Source organism: Aspergillus puulaauensis, chromosome 1 (assembly GCF_016861865.1).
Source record: "Aspergillus puulaauensis MK2 DNA, chromosome 1, nearly complete sequence".
Lineage (NCBI taxonomy): Eukaryota > Fungi > Ascomycota > Eurotiomycetes > Eurotiales > Aspergillaceae > Aspergillus > Aspergillus puulaauensis.
Window position 1 is genome coordinate 4,357,643 of NC_054857.1, and position 19,118 is coordinate 4,376,760.

Here is a 19,118-nt window from a genome sequence, read left to right on the forward strand (position 1 = left end):
ATTGATGTCATCCGGTCGTCGCGCAGGCACGCCTTCAAACGATGCAAACCCCGTGCCGCAGTGCGGCCTGCACCGACGATTTTGAGGCTTAGCCAGACAAGGCCCACTTAACACGAACTTCCATTGGCGATTCATGCTGCCAACACGAGCGACATATCAGACCAAGGAAGTGGCGTTTAATAATCTCGAACCAAACCTCCGACCATTGCCGATGAATTTTTGGCCGTTAGGTCTCCAACAAAAAGAAGAGTCGGGTCAAGTGAAGCATCCCCAATTCTCCATCAGATCGAGGGACTGTTCATTGTGGGCCGGCAGGGCCCTGAATGGACAAGCTCCACAAGCAGCTGGGCCCATGTGGGAAGTGCTTGGCCCTGAGCCCTGCTGGGACGGGCCCTCAAAAGGCACGGCCACCGTCCAATCACTGCCCACGAGCCTGTCAGGGCTTCGCTGACGAGGCTTGCAGATCTTCCATCCTGGACACTCGCACTCAATCTTCTTGGGGGCCAAGCACCTTCGGAGGTGAGACTGAAGAAACTCTTCGGCGCTGTCGAATCGAACGAGAGCGCGCCAGATTCCGAAATCCTCTCCTTCTCTCCCTCTTCCTCTTCTTATACTAGACCCTCCCAGTCATTGAATCTCGCGGGGCGTTTCCTCCACCCCAAAAAAATGCTCACTGCCAGATGACTCTCTTCACCAGGAAGCAGAGGCTCTTCCTCATCGCGTTCGCGCTCTTTTACATCTTTCTGCTCTTCGTCTATCGATTCCGATCTGCTCGAGACCCCGGCTCTTTTTTCTTCCAGCCAGATGAAGGATATCGTCCCGGATACAGCGTTGAAAGAATCGATGAATCGTTAGATTACCTTCACGCGTACAATCAGTCATTCAACGATCCCGCGCATCCCTCGCGAAATTTCACCACCCCCTCTGACGATGCCTCAATTTGTGTCGGAGTCGTCACGGTAAAGCGCCCGCTCGAGCAAAAAATCGATGTCACCGTCGCTTCCATCCTCGACAATTTGACCGAAGAACAACGCGCAACCATCACCGTCCATGTTCTGTTTGCACTGACCTCCCCCACCGACCACCCAGACTACAGCCTGCCCTGGCTCCCCAAAGTCGTCGATCGCATCCTCACCTACGATAACTTCGATGTTCCATTATGGAAAATCAAGCGCATGGAGCAAAGGAAGGACATAAAGCGCAAGTCTATAATTGACTATAGTCTGTCGCTCAAATCATGCTACGAAGATACCCAAGCGCCATGGATATTGATGATGGAGGACGACGTGGTCGCACAGCGTGAGTGGTATAACCACACCATGCAGAGCGTTAAAACGATCCAGTCATGGCGCAGCAGCGACTCCATCAAGAACTGGCTGTACGTCCGACTCTTCTATACCGAGAAATTTCTCGGGTGGAATTCGCAAAACTGGTACATTTACATGGCCTGGAGTGTCGGTCTTGTCGCAGCGGTCGCCGTTATAGGCGTCCAGAGCCGTCGATCGATCCGACCGGTACAGGGCATTCTAAACAACACATTCATTGGTGTCCTGTGCTTCGTGTGCGTACCTCTGCTCATCATCCTATACTTCCTCGCCGGCCGGGTCACAATGCTGCCCATGAGACCCGGTATCCACCTGATGAACAGCCACGGATGCTGCTCCCAGGCGCTTCTTTTTCCTCGCGAGAATGTCCCCAAACTTCTCGATTACATGGAGAACTTGCCGAGTTCGCGGCCCTATGCGGTGGACACTGTGATTGAGCGGATGGCGAATGCGAATGAACTGGACCGGCTGGTGATAGTACCCTCTCAGATGCAGCATGTAGGTGCCGCTTCGTTCAAGGAGAAGAGGAAGCACTTTCGCAAGGGACCACACCCGGTACAAGGAGCACATGGGGTGTGGAGTATGGGGTTTGAAAGGGCCTACCAAGAATAATGCTCTACCGCCTATTCTATTGTACCTATATAATCGACATATAGATAATCTTACGAAGTACATATTACGAATGTTAACTTGAACAATGAATTTGATTTATTCGGATTCCGCTAAACTCTGGCATTCAACAAAATGGCGTCTCATCACGCTGAGCAAGCAGTTACTTTAGTTGTTGGTTAGCTGTAGACTTAAACCGTCCCGTATAAGGCCACCCATTCCAATCCAGATCCTTGTCTCTCTCACTGCCCCATCGACAGGCTGCGCCTCAAAGCCATCCTTCCTCTGAATCACGTTGTTTCAGTTCAAGCCAGTACTATCGCCACTTTGTGCTGGAATTAATATTAACTTAACAGACTATTCCTCTCTTCCACCATGGGTGGTGTACCCACCGGACGAGGATGTGATGCCCGTCGGAAGCAGAAGAAAAAGGTGCCTGAATCAAAACGACAAAGGACTGTCTTATCTGCCTAGGACCTGACTGAATGTATAACTAGTGTCAACTCAATGCATCAAACCCAACCTGCTCGCGGTGCGTCCGGCTAGGAATCGAGTGCGTCGGGGCCGGAAAGCAGCGATGCATGTTCAAAATCGAATGCAGCTCTGACATCGCGCAAAAGCAACAATCCAAACATGTGGACGATGCATCGTGCAAAAGTCGTCAACGTCAACCACGAGCAACGATGCCATTGATCTCACGGCCATCACGGCCTCAATTACAGCTCCTTTAAGTAACCACCTAACTGTTCTAGCACAGGCCCTTGCGGCGGCCATGGCTCGTGAAACCGATTTGCGATATCATTTGTCGTGGGCGTATGGGGCATACCTGAGCATTGTTCCGTGCCGCCTTGGTATGAATGGGGCGTTGGACACCGCTGTTGATGCCTTGGTGACGACCCATATGGGTTTCTCTTGTTCTAGACAGATCTCGATGGAGTCTCTTGCGAAGTACTCCCGTGCTTTGGGTGCTCTGCGAAAATGTCTTGATGATCCTGACCTAGCTGTGGCGTCGAGACTCTCTGTGCTGTGTCTCTACTGTTAATCATTCAGGTAAGAAGTCTCCGAGTAATATGTAATATAATGAACCAGCCACTGAGAGATATTAGAGTATGCAAACTCCCTTACAGTATCAACGGACAGGCCACACTGAAGGCGCAGCCAGAATTCTCAAGGCCCGCAAGCGCATCACGCCCCTTTGGGCGCTTGCTTTTGCTATCATTGCGCGGACCCGTAGTAGGGAAACCTATTTACGATACTCTCCCGTGAAACGCTGACATCAAAAGTTATTCGAAGGTCTATTCAACCCCAATATCAGCCTAACCACAGATGAGTGGAAAGACCTGATAGAGAGCGAACTGGATTCAAGCATCCCCGAGGGTAAAATGATCCAATGTCTCGCCCGTGTCCCCGATATCCTCCACCAAGCCAGAAATATAGACAACACGGAAGAAAGCGGCCTCCTCCTTCATCTCCAAACAGAGCTGCGAGCGTTATACACCATATCCCGCACCATCTGCACCCAGCTCCGCGCCCGACTCCTCGAACTCGAAGCCCCCGGCGCTTTATACACCGTCGCTGCGCGCGCCTCCCTCAACCTTCCCCCGGTAATGTTGCATGCCCACTACCAACGGACCTACGGCTTCGCTATCATCATCGCGCTGTGCTTGAACTACGTCCTTGTAGCCATGCGTGCAAATGACAGCGAAAGCAACTTTAAGCCCGACGCGGCGTATCTCGCACGGGAGATGCTCAATATCGCGGAAAACGCCGTGGCGTACCGTCCGCTAGGAGCTTCATTTGTGCCACTGGGGTTGCTTGCTGCGAGAATGGCTGTTGGGATTGACAATGATGAGTGCAACGCCCAGCCTCAGCCTCTTGTGGATGAGCTGCAGCGCTGGTACCTGGATTACCAGGCGGATTTCAATGGGGAGGGGCATGAACAGGCCAGGCTGGAAAAGATATTTGGTAGATTGCGCCCGCTCGAGATCTAAAGTCTCTTGACGCCGTGTCCTGGGGACGGGCGCAAACTGGAAGTCATATCCTCAGCCCGAGCCCTAAAGGGGATACTTCTCCTGTATGGCCATTTGGTTCGGTGTGGATCATCTCATAGCTCTGTAGTAGTTATTTACTTCTACTAATAATAGCAGAGTCTGGGGACCGCCAAAAAATAAGACAATAGTTGATTGAGGTACGGATTATAGGTTTTGTCGTCTCTAACGGACTGCTCGACGATAAAGGAGACGTTTTACGGCTTTACCGCCACCACACCTGTCAATGCGAGAAACTAGAGAAGGGTGTGGACGGTGCGATGAAGATAGAAGCAGATCATGAAGGGTATGTTAATGAAATTAGAAGTAACTTCATGGCCAATATGCAACAACAGAGGTTGAGTAATATGAACAAGCCCTGCTACATACCACCCCTAGCACTCTGGTAAAACTAGAGTGTTTTCTTGCATCGAGGACTCATCTAACTTCCTTGAAGTGTTTTCATGTCGAATAATCTGTTCATGTACGTAGCAATTATTTCAGAAAGCATGTTTCCCTTGGTAATTGATCCGTCTTCGATTCAGCCTAGACTTGTTCCTGTGGTAAGACGTTCGGCAACAACTGCAAGTAGCTGGATGAAAAGGTAACGGTTAATCAAAGGCGGGTTGCAATATGTCTCTGTTTAACGAAAGCATGATTTCGCCGGTTGGGGAGTGGTGGTGCTGTTTGCAGCAATGCATCAGCCCTGCGGTGAGAGTGCGGGTAAAAGCAGCGGGGACCGTGAGAGCTTCACAAAGACTGAGATGCAGCAAAAGACCAGCAAATTGTCGCAGCCAGCATCGCCGGGCTAAGAACTGGGATAGTTTAATTGTTCTATGCCCACGTTGGGCCCAAATGGAGCTGCTTGGCTGACGAGTCATTCACGGTTCAGAGTTTTTCTTTTGTGGTCGGTCGCCACTGCGTTCTGGCATCGTCACATCATCGATTCCAGAAGCTCCGTCGATCGACCTCAGGGTTGGGACCAGCGGGCCCTCTCCGTTCTACCTCCTTTGTTGACAACTTCCTCCCTATATCATCTTTTATCCTTCCCAGCTGTGCGATAGACACTTCTGTACTGCATCACGAACAATCGTCCATCCCACGACTCAGGAAGAACTCCGTCCATCTCCCCCGCCGCAGATTTCTCAACCCGCATCGTCGCATACCCCACACCACACAATACACACATATCTACCACCATCATGGCTCGAAACATTTCCCACGGCCGCGGCGGCGCCGGTGAGTCACTCGTCCCTGCAATGAACTATGCAGTCCCATCGTAATTAAAAAAAACTTGTTCTAACATCCCCGTTCTCAGGAAACATCTACTCCAGCCAAACCCGCACAACCCCGCAGGACCTCGTCACGCCTACCATCAAGCAGGACGTCTACACTACCGGCCGCGGCGGCTCAGGAAACATGGTTCATAATGACCCCAAACACCCCGAGCTTGCGCGCGAAAGTCAGGATGTTGAGACCCCGCCTGTGCGCATCCAGGAGGGGGCACACCATACTGGTCGTGGTAGGTTTATCTATACTTTGCCTTACTTTGTCTTTTTTTGTCCTGTCATATCTTGTGTCGAAGTAGCAGAGTCGCGAGCTAACACTGATTTACCTTTGCAGGTGGTGCCGCGAACCAGTATATCCCCAGCGCGGAAGAGGAGAAGAAGGCCCGTGAGGAGGAGGAACAATTACGTCGAGTTGTGACGGCGAGGGCGGAGCGCGAGCAGCAGCAACGGCCGCGGGATATCGAGGAGGGGAATGGGAATGGAAATGAGAATGCAAAGGCCTAGCAGTGTGCGGGCTAAGGAGGTTCTCGGATTGTTAAGCTGGTTTATATTGATGGATCCGTTGGTTGTTTAATTGAATGTCTGATACCACTGCTGGCTTTTTGGAGGGTTCCTGTTATTATTTCGGGTGGTTTGGGTCTGCTTTCTTGCCTTTTTTTTTTTTTTTTAGAAGCATACCTTGGCTTGCTCGACACTCTGCTCTGTGCCATCTTAGTACTTAGTCATTTGCTCCTCTGTTGAGTTTCAGCTAATCTTACCTGTATCATAATGAGGCAGTGTCGTCAAAGCCGTTTTCTCCACTTCAAGTCGGTTGGCTGGTATAGTAGGACATGGTACCTATCATGACCCTTAGTAATATTGGCAACAAGAACCATGTTTAGGCCCTGTTGTCTCCGTCTTGGAAGAACACTGAGGCGTTTTCCAATGATGTCTCCAATGAAATCACACGAGCTTATGAGCTGGGCGGGCAGTATACTTCCTTCTTTTGGATACCCGTTGACTAGGTACAGGGCAGTGGACCTCCCTCTCCTACTTATATATACTAATTTTTTATTCACGTATACTTCCTGGAAGGTTAAGTTTAAAGACGTATGCGCTTAATATCGGTATAGTATTATTCCTAATTCTGCACCCGCAGTATAGGTTTGGTTCGAAGGTTTCGCACCCGTGGACTCTATCTAGACTATCCGTATTCGTACAATATATGCAGCATATTCAGATCATGGAAGAATGTCTAAATACAGGGTGTAACCGATCCTCCTGGGAAAGTCTGAATACCGAACCAATATAACTCCTCATGAGGCCGGTCGTAGTCGCTTGGTTGGTTGGGTATCGCTTTCGCGGCAGCTTTGTTTTTTCCATTTTACTTTTGCTCAGACATCGTGTTTTTGACGTCATCTGACCAGGTCAGTAAATGCTACCTGATCGTATGCCAGGCTTATACGAGGTGGTTTCGGTTGGGAGGCACATGGTTGGATTGGCCTTTTCGTGGTTATGCATCTCGTATGCCAGCAATTTTGTCTAGGTGTTTGGCCATAGCACAGATAAGGCAGACCGAGGTGTGGATCCTGGCGTCAAATAACAGCACCGAACGGTTGATCGGTCGGTAGCAAGCCCAGGCTCCAGCTTCGCCATGGAGGGGTTATGAAAGTTTGTTGGTGGTGGTGGGAAGTCGGAATTATCCGTTCTCACACTGGCGGGATGTAATAGCTCGTAGCATCGAGAACCCAAGTGATCGAATTCCTCCAATTATGATCCAAATGCTGTCCAATTTCTTGGATCAGTTTGAGACTCCATTCACCCATCCACCAATGTCGTCTTAGGAAATGCATGATCACGGCGTAATGTGCCAGAATCACAAGTGCAAACGGTTCGCGTTTTCGAAACAGCTCAATGTACTTGGCCGGTACTTGGAAGATCCACTGAAACGCAACAATCATTGTTTCGCCCCCTCTCGACACTTTGTCCAAAGAGTGACCCAGGTGTTTGATCGTATTATCGTAAACGTCTTTTTCATGATGAGGATCCTTGCGAGCCAGATTTGCGTTCAGCTGGGCTAAGGACATGATCGCTAGCCGCGAGGTATCAGGCATCTTCGGCTGCGCCGTGTCGTACTCAAGCAACATTTTCAGCTCCCCATTTCTCACACAATCGGTGACGTTGGATAATACATCCCCCGACTTCCTTGTTGATAGGAAAACTTGGTGGATCTCGTCCACCGGGCTTTGACTCACTGTCTGGCCTGTGATTTCGGGGAGGGCAAAGGAAAATATCATCATGATGTTGGATAGCGTAAACGCCGCATTGTAGTGATGTGGCTTGAGCTTCCCTGATATTTTACCCAGACCGACCACAGCCTGGCGCTGGTGGGCTTTAGAGACCTCTATGTATTGGTCTCTCAAGTCGTCATCGCTAGCCACGGCAAGGTGAAGTGCGGAGAGTGCGAGGATGCCGTGCATCAGAAATGGATGGCGCATTGCTTCCCTGGGGACGACAGCCTGCCATATACTCTCGACAGTGCCATTGCGGGAGACGGAGCGATATGTTTTGGTGCACCACTGTACCATCAATTCAAGGTCCTCGATATTGAGCTCCTTGGCGGGAGGCACAGTGAGGGAGGTCTCCATGAAATCCTCGTACTGAGCCAGGAATGCAGAGTCAACAGCAGAGGGCGACGCTATAGCTGAAGGGGGAAGAGACGGAGTGGAAGAACAGGACTTGGTTTTGGGCCGCCATGGCAGCGAGGAGGTGGGGGGTATATACTCGCATGCCAGGTTGCGACTGAGACAGGATGAACACTGAGGCTGTTCTTTTCCACACTGAGCAAGGGACCAATTAGCACATGCATCGGCAGAATAACAGTAATCTTGGCTGGGATCGGAACAAAGAATGGGGAATTGGGAGGAGGGCTGCTGTGCCGCAGGTGGATCCGACAAACCGTCGTCGCATGATGCTGGGCAGCGGAGGCAAAAGGGCACGACTCGCGAGATGAGATCGTGAGGCAGAGACGGCGCCGTTGGCATAAGGAAGGGAGGAGGAGAAAGAGTGGCGCTAATTGCAGATGGAATAGGAAGACCAACCTTGATTCGCCGGGCCCTGCACTCCAAACAGCCATGCCGAGAGCTGCCTGGGCCTTTGTAGCTCCGCCGGGAGGGCATCCCTGGAGATTGGAGAATTGGGGACTCGCGCCTCTTCGGTGTTTCAGTGCAGAAGGTAAATTCGAGCGCTCATGCAGCAGCAGTTCTCAACATCGACAGTTCGATACTCGCGAGATCTCCAGCAGTAACATTTTCCGGGGTTTGAAGGTGACGGCTGTTCCCGATCGAAAGCAAAACATGTCCTGCGACAGACGACGACAGCCAGGCATTTAATCTATTTAACTCGGCTCCTCAAGCCTCGCGCGGTGGACACCAGGCAAAACAGATAGATCGTTGCTGGTGTGGGGCGGGTGCGAGTTCGTGACTCGATCCAGCAACTGTACGATTACGAGGAGGTGCAAGCGCTGGCGACTGGCGAACGTCATAACGAAACCAGTAAATGCTTCATGCCAGAGCAGCCCGAGCCTGCCCGTGCTTCTGTTGCTTGTTGGTGGCCCACCGGGCTCGGCGCCCTGCAGTCTGGGAGTGGGCGGTCCCAGTGATTGGCATGAAATATTGAAATTCCATGGATTATTTGCTGGAGAATCAATAAGATTCCTCCAGACACTGTCCAGACTAGGAAAATGGTTGACAAGGCTCCCCTCGCCCCCCGAATTTCTTGCTGCTGTCAATGCAAGCACGGATCACCGAGAATCTCACAAATCGCCCACCCCCAGCGGCCAATGGCCCAATCCTCTTAGCGAACTCCACCGCCAGCCGGCGCCTGGAGACGATCAGCAGTTCCCCTGACGGGGCCGCGACATTCCTAACTGGGACAAACATGCTTTCATCGAAAATTCTCCTTGACCGCCGGCCCAAACCTAAAAACCCAATTCCCTGCACTGTGCGCTTTGCCCCTTTCGGTGTTATCCGGACATCGTCCTTTTACTGCTTTGGGAAACATACCCTGTTGCTGGCCGTCCTGCACCCTGCTGATTGGGCTGCATAATTCAATTCCAGGCGAATCCCTTTCGATAATTAAGGCTTTCCCGTGCGCGGGTGCGTGAAAATCACCGCTGAGGCTTGCTGGCTTCCTGGCGGCACGCGTTGACCCACGGTCGACGGACCGTTGGGTATGTCCTCCAGCCCTCGCACTCGCAGTCGCTGCCGCTGCCATCCCAAAGGATTAAAGGATGGCCCTCCGCTGTGCCTCATTATTTCGGCTCAAATTCAAGTCAGCCAACCCTGACTTAGATCTTGTTTGACCCAAGAGGTTTCTCAATTGACCAATCGGCCGTAAATTGTCTCGGCCCAAGTGGGAAGCTCGAGGTGCATTCGCACTTTACATCGTTAGTACCAGCTAGGTCGTGCGAAGCCTGCATATCGAATATTCGACAGTGATCCAGACAGCCGCACTGACCCTTTCCAACTCATCGACGAACCATCCTGTCAGTCACTGAATGGGTCCCAATGGTGACGCTCAGCTTGCTGCGGGCAAAATATGTTCGGCTGTCCACTCACCTCCGGCCACACCAATTTGCATCGACTGTTAGGGCATCCCTGGGAAGGATCTGGGATCCGGCGGAGATATCCCAACAAGGGCAATGCAGCAGCGTGCCCTTCATCTCGCGTTCGTAAATTTCTCCGACATTGCCCCCATGCTGACCGACTCCATCTACGGATCACTACTCTGATACAATAGGCTCCGGCCCTACACCGATGGACCAGGCCTCCGAATAACGTTCATCCTGCATGACACAACCAACATGAGCAAGGCTTGCTCACCCTCCATAAATATCGCCTACCGCCCAATCCAAATCTAATATCGTAGTCAGCGTCATGCGACCTGCAGATCGAATCAGTCTGGTGGATAAGGTCCAAAGTGGCACAGTCTAGTTCTCGCCAACACCCGGAAACCAACAAAAATATGGAGTCGGAATACCTATTAACGACGACATGAAATATGTGATGGGATGCCAACCGACCAGTCCTTGTGCGAGAACAACGTTGGTTTTTTGCCTGACTATACATTTGTTAACCATTATCCCATTCAGGAATCTCAATCCTGCCTGAACGGTGGCAACGTAGGCAGATTCGCTTGCTACCTACACCGTATATTGGCGGTCGATTGGATCACAGATGAATCCAGGGAATAGCTCAGGAAGAAAGAGCCCAGGATCTGCCAACTCATGGGCAAACTTCTTCACCTCCTTACGTACGGGCTGACACCGTAGAGGCCAGTAGCTTTCTATTTAATCCCCAGTAACCACCGACGGTGTTGTAATGTGCCACGATTGAACTCCTCTGGCATCTTCCTGTTTTTACGTTATATACTTCACATGCCCGCTCCCGGCTCCGAGATCTCCGGCCTTGAAATGTCAAAATCCAATGATCCACAATGCATATGGACTATGGAGACAATCCGTCAGCCAAATTAGTCGATAGATCATCAAAGGACGGAGGTCCCCGAAACGAGCAAATACTCGGACCCAACACGCATGACTCGGTAATAAAGCTGTTATGAAGCAGGACGCGTCACTAGTTAATTATACCACTATCAGATCAGGCTGGTGACCTCCCGAGTCCCAACACCAAATTTGGTCATACTTGTATACATGGAACTCTCCAAATTCCAGGGGAGCGGATTTCCAACACGATCGTCAGCCCTAGCTTACTCGAGAATTCCCCATTCGTGGTGACTAACCGTACAAAGTTATAGCTGATCCTTCGCCCATTAGGGTTCGGGGAGGAAAAAAAGGGGATGGATCATGGCGTTCACTAGTGCAGATCATTCGTGACGCATTTTGGAGTTTCCACTTTTGACTTTCCATCCGGCATCCATCTGGACGATTGAAGTCAGACTAGCGAGTTGCAATGCGAACTCTTTGGGGGAACTGCTGTTCGTGTCATTTGCGCTGGTCAGCGGGGAAATTTTAGTTATTTATTTTTTTTTTTTTTTTTTTTTTCTCTTTTTGCCCTGATTTGATGGTGAGCGGTAGTTAAAAGGGGGACAGGAGTCGCGGCGAGCGCGGAATTGTTTAATGTTAATACATCTCAGATGTATCGACCTGCATACTCCATACTGCTTCCTCCACGACGGAGAAAGGCCCCGTGCGTTCCGGCTGGCATTGGTAAGGTTTGCCCACTTGAATCTTGATAACTAGTGGGCGGAGGTCTTGAGCGCTCAGTGAACTCTATCGCCTATCTTTGAAGTATATTTCTATTAGCATAACTATCCTGGTGCCCATCGGATGGACAAATAATTGTGTTCAACTTTTGAGAACGAGTTTGTATACTCGGGGCTTACTTGCCATCGCGCCAAAAAGAAAAGGTAAAAAGAGGGAATACTAAAAACGCCCCGTTTACTCCGTACATACCGCAGGATGCACACAACTATCTACATATGGTGCAAGTAGTCCTACCTAAATAGGCAGTCTGTCCTCATGTCCACCTTGACTTCGTAGACGATGCTCTGTGAGGCCGAAATGCACCGCCTTTTGCCCCCTTGGTTCGCCTTGGAGATTCTACTGCAGTGTTTCCCACTATCCTAAAAGGAGTTGTCCTTAAAAGGAATCAGATAAGAGCACCCACTACCGTACGGTGTTGCTCGGTGTGGATGCGATTAAGCTATTTCGGTACTCTACGGGTAATCGTCGGCACCTCGGGCCCCGTGTTCGCACGGTGATCCGTGTCCAGCTTTTCACTTTGCAAATCAACTTTAAGGTGTTCGCGATTCGCGACAAGGCTTTTAGAGGCTACAAGGAGTCTGTAATCCTTAACTCTCGGGAATTGAATTTATATGGATAGACAAAAGGTATAATCGAAGCGTAGTTGGCTTGTCGACATTCAAGATCTCGATGGTTGCATAAAGACCGACCACCGATGTGGTACAAGGTATCTTGCTAGCTGTACTTGCTCTTCAAGAGAAATAAAGCTTTCGGCGAATAGTAAGCCCAGTGTAACCTCCATTGACCAGCCAGTCTCGGCATTCAATTATTTGGGCAGAGGATCCGGCACTGCGTCACTATATATATATATCCTCCGTGTATATATCACACCCAAAACAAGCTTCTAATACCTCAAGCAACGAATTTCCGAATAGAGGCCAGGCACTCAGGCGATACAATGAGTCCAGTAGACCAATAAATGCTAGATAAGACCTGTACCTTGCAGGCTGGTCTGGATTCATACTCCGTTACATCGGCGACTCCGTTGGTAGGGCTTAACCCGGGTAAATGACGTCAGAGACTTTTCTACTCGATGGGATTGTGCCTGTGGATTGGTCATTGACATTAGGTATCGGAGCAGCTCAAAAGAAAGATGATTGCGGCTGAAAGACGACTTAGTCCTGCTGTCTGCTCTAGCTGTTCAATACTCATGTTTCCGGATACTAGATATTAGACGATGTACTGGTAGTATCGCATCCAGGGTCCGAGTGGGAGGTGTCCTGTTGAGGCAGGAGCTCTCCTCCGCCGCTACTGCAGTCGTGGGTGGTGGGTCGGGCTTCCGTTCTCGGCAGGAGCCTGGACCCGACAGTCTGGTTCGGGGGTTCCTGCGCCGGATGTGCCACTGTGCGATGCGAGAATTAACCGATCGGAAAAGGGGCTCGACAGACCTGGGGCTTGCGATCGAGATCTGTGATAATAATAAGATTGAACGGGAGGCATGGGTTGGAAATCGGTGAAATGCGGTTGGAAGCTAGGTGGTACTCCAGCTAGAACCGTGGATGGCGCATTGACGGCGCTGGAAGCAGCAAAACTGCAGAAGTGACAGCAAAGCTGGACTGAAGTAACAATGCCGATACTCGACAAAAGCAGGAGGGTCTGTAGAGTAGAGTTGCAAGCACTACTGGAAAAAAAAAAATCCCAAAAATTCTAGTCGAAAAAGTAGGAGCTTGAGGAGGTAGTAGTTAGTAACTTGAGTAGATGAGCTCATCCAGGCGAGGCCCGCCCGTGACTTTGTCGCCCCCCCCGACTCTCAACTTCATCATCTCTTTCACCTTGCCTCCTTCAACTCTCCTCGAATTATCGAGTTCATCTTCGTGGAGTTCACCGACGGTTTCACAGTCGCGCAGTATCCTTCGCTTTGACCCTGCATGTGGTCTTCTTGTGCTACCCCGAATTTCATCTAGTCTGGACGTTGTGAACCTTTGGCGCTGGATCCGTGGATTCAGCAAATCTCCCGCACTTGACAGCTCCCGCGGCTCACCTCACAAGGACGATCCCCGGTTGCTTCCTTGGGAGCTTGTATTGCTTACTTTGACAATCCGAGCTGTGAGTATGCCGGGCGTCCCTCGACTTATGGCTTCTTGGCGTCTAACCTGCATCTTTAGGGCGGTTTCATCAGGCTTCTGCACCCTCAGCGCTATCGCGTCGGGTCGACAACCCCTCCACCACATTATCACACCCCAAAAATCCCCCGTCGGAGCCGAACGAAGTCGCATCGCCATATAATACTATACTCGCGAGCGATATTTACGCAGCTCCTCGATCCGATCTCATCCGGCTTCTGCTATTTCAGAGTCTTGTCACTCAAGTTTCACGATCATAGGCTAGCTACGTGGCAGGCGACAGCGAGACGCTTTACATCGACGTTCGGAATTCTGATCTCCTGTGCTTCGACCGTTTGTTTGAGTATCTCCGCGCTATAGCGACCTCGACCCAAAGGTTATATAGGTACCGTCCATCGTCAATCAGACCTAAGTCGCGACCACTTCGCGACTATGTATGCTGTTGAGGATAGGACCCATTCAGGACACCTCCCACCACCGCCACTTTCTATGGATCGAGCCCCTCCGTCCACCATGTATCCAGGCTCTACAGGCGCCAGCACTATGGTTTCTCCGGGTAATCAGGCAGAGCCCGTCTCGACAATACACGATGGTCGCATCTGGTCTTTGCAGGTTGTGCAACAGCCCATTCGTGCTCGGATGTGCGGCTTTGGTGATAAAGTTGGTTTTATCTATACTAGGCATACTTAACATTTCTTTATCGCTAACGATATTTAGGACCGGAGACCAATCACACCCCCGCCGTGTATCCGCCTCGTGGTAAGAGATGCGCAAACCGAGAAGGAAATCGATATCAAGTATTTCCCCCCCATTACTGCCCCAGAGTATGATAACAATAGCTGACCTGCCTGATAGCGAAATGGACACCACATTCTACGTAATTATGGCAGATTTATGGAGCCAAGACGGGACACATGAAGTCAACCTCGTGAAGCACTCGGCTACGTCTCCTTCGATATCTACGGCGATGTCTTCGTCATACCCGCCACCGCCGCACTCCACGTCTCCAGACTACCCGTCATCTTACCCGCAAAACCCCTACGGCCAAGTTGGATACCCAGCGGTGGGTAATTACTATGCCGGAAATACCCAACTTCAATATCAAAACCCTTATGGCAACCCTCAGGCACAGTACTACCCCCCAGTGTATGGAGCAGGGGGTATGGGACAACCACCGCAGATGCCAGCCGCTCAACCCGTTGCCTCAGGACCTGGAGGCATGTTCACGCGAAACCTGATCGGTTGTTTGAGCGCCAGCGCTTTCCGCCTATGCGATCCAGAGAATAAGATTGGCGTGTGGTTTATCTTGCAAGACCTCAGTGTGCGAACTGAAGGATGCTTCCGGTGAGTTTTGAAATTGTCGGTTGTCACTTTTATCCCTGCGTACTAACTTTTAAAAAATTAGATTGAAATTCAGCTTCGCCAATGTGGGCAGGGCGGTTACCGATCTCAATGAGTCGCAAGTCATGGAGGTGATTAACAAGGGTTCTGCACCAGTCCTTGCCACTGCATTCTCAGAACCTTTCCAAGTGTTCTCTGCAAAGAAATTCCCTGGTGTCATTGAGAGCACAGCTCTCAGCAAATGCTTTGCCCTGCAAGGAATCAAGATTCCCATCCGCAAAGATGGTGTAAGAGGTCAAGGCTCTCGTGGACGCCACAGCGACGAGGACGACGGTCTGGATAACGAATACTGAGGACCGAGTCTCCTTAAACTTGTTCACGAACCAAAAAAAGAAATGGGGATCTACTGTCTAGGTAGCCCACTCTTACGTTTTTCTTACATGGGGTTATGTATCAATTGCGGTGTTTCGGTTTCGGTGTTATTGGACCCAGGTGGGTTGTACTGCTATAGGGTGGTGTCACTGGCTTCTTTTTGTTTCCATTTTCTTTCCTTTTTTATAGTACGAGGTACTTTTGCTCAGACTGGTTATTGAAGTTGGGCGCGGCTAGGTGGACGGATGGATGTTGGACGGAGTTTGCGGCCAAAAATAGTCGGGTAGGACTAATTCCCTGAAGAATTGAGTACTCGTTCGTCCTTGATTATTTGCAGCAAATACTCCGTAGCTTCGTAGCTTCGGTAGTGAAATTCTTGCCGGTGATGCCGTTCGCCACAATCCGATAAGTTACATCAGTTCCAAGGTACTCCGAAACAAGCTCCAGTTGCGCGAAATTATGAAGTCCGCGATCTGCAGTCGCTTTGTACAGCTTGCCATGCTTGATGTTGACGTGTGGCGGTGTTTACGGGGGTTGCTGCCGTAAGGGACCTCGGTAGCGAGCGACGGAGAGCCTTGGTTGACCAACAATATCGCCATTCTATTCTTATCCAGGTTTTTGCCCAAGCTAGTTTCTCAACGAATCCACCTGGACGAACTGGGGTGAAGAACGGTGTCTCAGATAAGTGAGACATCCGCTGCGCTCCCCCGCCGATCGACGTCATTCTCTCTTCTGTTTCGCCTATCGTAAACATTGAAGCCTCCAGGTGGCTTCGGCTACATCGCTTTTCTTTATCATGAGAACTCGGTAGATATCATTGTGGAGAGCAGAGTCGCATCGCTAATGGACGTCCTCAATCTAAACACGACCAGCTTCCACGGCCCGTTGCTCTTTGCAGCAACCGCTCCGGAAGATTCTGTCATCGCCCTATACGGCGCAGATCGTCTGCGATATGCAGGTCCGACTATAAATGCCCCAAGAATGCCGGCTGTTTTCTCTCAACATTCGCATCCTTCTCTATCCATCCACTACCTCTTCTCACAAACGAATTACCCAACATGAAGCTCGCTATCATTTCCACTCTCCTCCCTCTGCTGGGCGCCGCCCTCCCGGCATCCAACCCTGCACCAAAGAACCCAGAGGCTTTCACCGTCATGGCCACCCGCTCGGCCTCTCCCATCCACTTCCTCCCTCTTAACGCCGCAGGCCAATCTTTCTGGCTCGGCGGAAAGCCCTCAACCTACTGCCCTCTCCCCTCCGGCTGCCCACCTGGCAACACCACCGTCCTCGCTGGCAACGGCGCTGCCCTGGTACGTCCCCCAAACAACCTAACAAACGAATGAAACCATACCAAACGAACCCCCAAACTAACAAACAACAGAGCGTCGTCGTCCCCGGCGGCCAACAAGTCTACGTCGCCCCCTCTGGTGCCCTGAAGTTCACCCAGGCCCACTCCGCATATATTCCCCCGGGCTCCTCATACGGTCCCTTCGAGTACAAGCCCGGTGCGCAGGGCTCGTCCTTCGGCTACTACGAGTACTCCGGCTGGGGCGCCAAGGGCTTCATGGCTTGCCCCACCGATGACAACCGCTGGCAGGTATTCGCCGCGCTGCAGAACGCGACTGTCCCCAGTGGTGAGGTGAAGGATTGCCTTGGTTTCAATGCGCTTGCTGTGCCGAGTAACCAGACTGGCCAGACGTGGCAGTATGTTTAAACTGCAGGTGGTTGATTAGGTTTAATTGATGAACATTCGGGAACGGAAGCATAGCTAGCATTATTCCAGTGTAATATATAATCTGCATTTTGACGAAATTTATATTTATAAGTACGAAAAAAAAAAGTCTATTTTGCATTCGTATTCTCGTTGGCATGTAGATACGCAGCCTCAAAAAGAGAAAGAAAAGATATTGTCACGTATATTCTATATCTAATTTCTCCATATCCGAATCGCCTTATCCTTTCCTCCACTGCCAACTTTCTCCCCATCAGGACTCCAATCTACTGCAAAAACCTCGTCCTTGTGGCCCGGCAGGTCCATGGAGAGTTTGCCAGTGCGGACATTCCACACCTTCAGCGTTGTGTCCTTTGACGAGGAGACGAGAAGGCGTGAATCGGCTGAGAAACAGCATTGGTAGACGGCACCAACGTGGCCGCGGAGGGTTGTGATGAATCTGTTACTCGCGATTAGTGGCTGTCTTTTGCTTTAATGGGCGTTGAGATTTATAAGACGAAAGAAAACTTACTTCCCATCACGTCCATTCCATAGCTTGACGTGGTTATCAAACCCGGCAGAGGCGATGTAGGCCATATCCGGGGAGAATGTGACATGGTTGACTTCCTTTTGGTGTCCTAGAAGACGTGCTACGGGCTTGTTGGAGCTCTCGGGCTCCCAGAGGTACATAGTGAAATCGTCGCTGGCAGAGACGAGCTTTTCAACGATTTTGTTGTTAATTGTGGCTGCTTGTTCGAAGCGCTTCTTTGCTGTGGCGACCTTCTCCGCGTCTGACTCGGGAATCTTCCCGGTGTGGTCATGGTAGGCTGTCCTGAGGACGAAATCCGTGGATAGAGCGAGGTGGTTCACGCGGTGCGCGTGGGCGGACAAAGTTTGGATCAGAGTGCCAGTTTGAGAGTTCCATACTTTGATTGACCTGTCATGGGAGGATGTGTAGATCTTGCCTATACCACCCCACCGAACGCAGGTTACTGAACCCTTGTGTCCACTGAGGACAATGTCTGCTCGCTTCGATATGACATCCCAGATACGGACAGTAGAGTCCTTCGACGCGGAAGCCAGGCGAGGGCTGCCGGACTGCTGCAGATGGTACGGCTCCCATGCTAGACTCGTGATCCATTTCGAGTGCCCTTTCAACGGAGCCCCTAGTACTTGACCCTTTTTCGCATCCCATATCCGTACGGTGTTGTCCATGCTTCCCGTCGCGATCATCAGACCATTCGGCGAGTAGCTGACAGCTAGCACCCAGCTCGTGTGTCCCTTCAATGTGTGCAATGGCGTTCCTGTATCGCAGTCCCATATCCGGGCTGTCGCATCTCCGCTACCAGAGACCATTGTGGAGGAAGAAATGGGAGAAAACGAGGTTGCGAGAATCGCCTCGCCGTGTCCGGCGATGGAGGCAGAGCATCGTGAAACCGCCTTGACTCGGAAAACAGCTTGCGGGGTAAAGTATAAGTGAACAGTATCTTCCGTCGTTTTCAGTTCTGGTTTCAATAGAGAGTGGTATAAGTCCGCTAGAATATCAATCGTCTGGCTGTCTTTGCTGTCCTTGTTATCGGACTGGAAGGTAAATCGGTACGGCACTCGCTCATCCTCTTCCTAAAGTAGCCAGCGGAATTAGTTATCACAATAAAAACTAACGCGAAATTAGTGGCGCATACCTACATTGCCTTGTAATGTGTTCAGAAGAGTCTCAAGATTCTTCACTGTAGCATCAGCTACTGGGACAGAGACGGCTGGGCCTGTTGCTGAGCCGGTCGCTTGGTCAAAGAACTGCACTCGGACGCTGCCCAGATCGTCCGGAATGCTCTGGATATCCTGCTGCAGACGCGCCTTTTCGGCAAGGTCTGTCTTTTGGCGTTTACTCGGGGGAGGAAGTTGAGTAGCCATTTTGCGCTTGTTGAAGAAAAGTTGAAATCTCCGCCATAAAAAAAGTGCTCCGCCGATGGCTTATCGGGGAGGGACACTAAACCCCTTTCGGAACCATGTATAGAAGGGGTCCCCATCTCCTCAGTTACTTCGCTTCCTTATCCATCACCCAATTCTTTCCATCGAA

The 19,118-nt window shown here is 50.9% G+C and overlaps 7 protein-coding genes across 7 annotated transcripts; 5 read left to right on the forward strand and 2 right to left on the reverse strand.

Moving 5' to 3' along the window:
• Nucleotides 1–680: 680 nt before the first annotated feature.
• APUU_11729S (uncharacterized protein) lies at nt 681–1,937 on the forward strand (the record flags this gene model as incomplete). The annotated part of the gene is made up of 1 exon (XM_041697851.1): nt 681–1,937. One exon carries the CDS (start codon nt 681–683, stop codon nt 1,935–1,937), a length of 1,257 nt encoding a protein of 418 aa, XP_041551095.1.
• A 1,077-nt stretch (nt 1,938–3,014) lies between these two features.
• Nucleotides 3,015–3,925, forward strand: APUU_11730S (uncharacterized protein; the record flags this gene model as incomplete). The annotated part of the gene is made up of 2 exons (XM_041697853.1): nt 3,015–3,167; nt 3,218–3,925. 2 exons carry the CDS (start codon nt 3,015–3,017, stop codon nt 3,923–3,925), a joined length of 861 nt encoding a protein of 286 aa, XP_041551096.1.
• Nucleotides 3,926–5,163: 1,238 nt separating this feature from the next.
• APUU_11731S (DUF3602 domain-containing protein) lies at nt 5,164–5,754 on the forward strand (the record flags this gene model as incomplete). Its single annotated transcript, XM_041697854.1, has 3 exons — nt 5,164–5,200; nt 5,280–5,483; nt 5,585–5,754. 3 exons carry the CDS (start codon nt 5,164–5,166, stop codon nt 5,752–5,754), a joined length of 411 nt encoding a protein of 136 aa, XP_041551097.1.
• A 1,184-nt stretch (nt 5,755–6,938) lies between these two features.
• Nucleotides 6,939–8,408, reverse strand: APUU_11732A (uncharacterized protein; the record flags this gene model as incomplete). Its single annotated transcript, XM_041697855.1, has 2 exons — nt 6,939–8,069; nt 8,331–8,408. 2 exons carry the CDS (start codon nt 8,406–8,408, stop codon nt 6,939–6,941), a joined length of 1,209 nt encoding a protein of 402 aa, XP_041551098.1.
• Nucleotides 8,409–14,049: 5,641 nt separating this feature from the next.
• APUU_11733S (velvet factor family protein) lies at nt 14,050–15,311 on the forward strand (the record flags this gene model as incomplete). The annotated part of the gene is made up of 4 exons (XM_041697856.1): nt 14,050–14,277; nt 14,335–14,414; nt 14,473–14,961; nt 15,023–15,311. The coding sequence occupies 4 exons, from the start codon at nt 14,050–14,052 to the stop codon at nt 15,309–15,311; spliced, it is 1,086 nt and encodes a 361-aa protein (XP_041551099.1).
• A 1,077-nt stretch (nt 15,312–16,388) lies between these two features.
• APUU_11734S (putative IgE binding protein) lies at nt 16,389–17,044 on the forward strand (the record flags this gene model as incomplete). Its single annotated transcript, XM_041697857.1, has 2 exons — nt 16,389–16,640; nt 16,712–17,044. The coding sequence occupies 2 exons, from the start codon at nt 16,389–16,391 to the stop codon at nt 17,042–17,044; spliced, it is 585 nt and encodes a 194-aa protein (XP_041551100.1).
• A 213-nt stretch (nt 17,045–17,257) lies between these two features.
• On the reverse strand, nt 17,258–18,952 carry APUU_11735A (WD40 repeat domain-containing protein; the record flags this gene model as incomplete). Its single annotated transcript, XM_041697858.1, has 3 exons — nt 17,258–17,501; nt 17,574–18,661; nt 18,728–18,952. 3 exons carry the CDS (start codon nt 18,950–18,952, stop codon nt 17,258–17,260), a joined length of 1,557 nt encoding a protein of 518 aa, XP_041551101.1.
• Nucleotides 18,953–19,118: the final 166 nt, after the last annotated feature.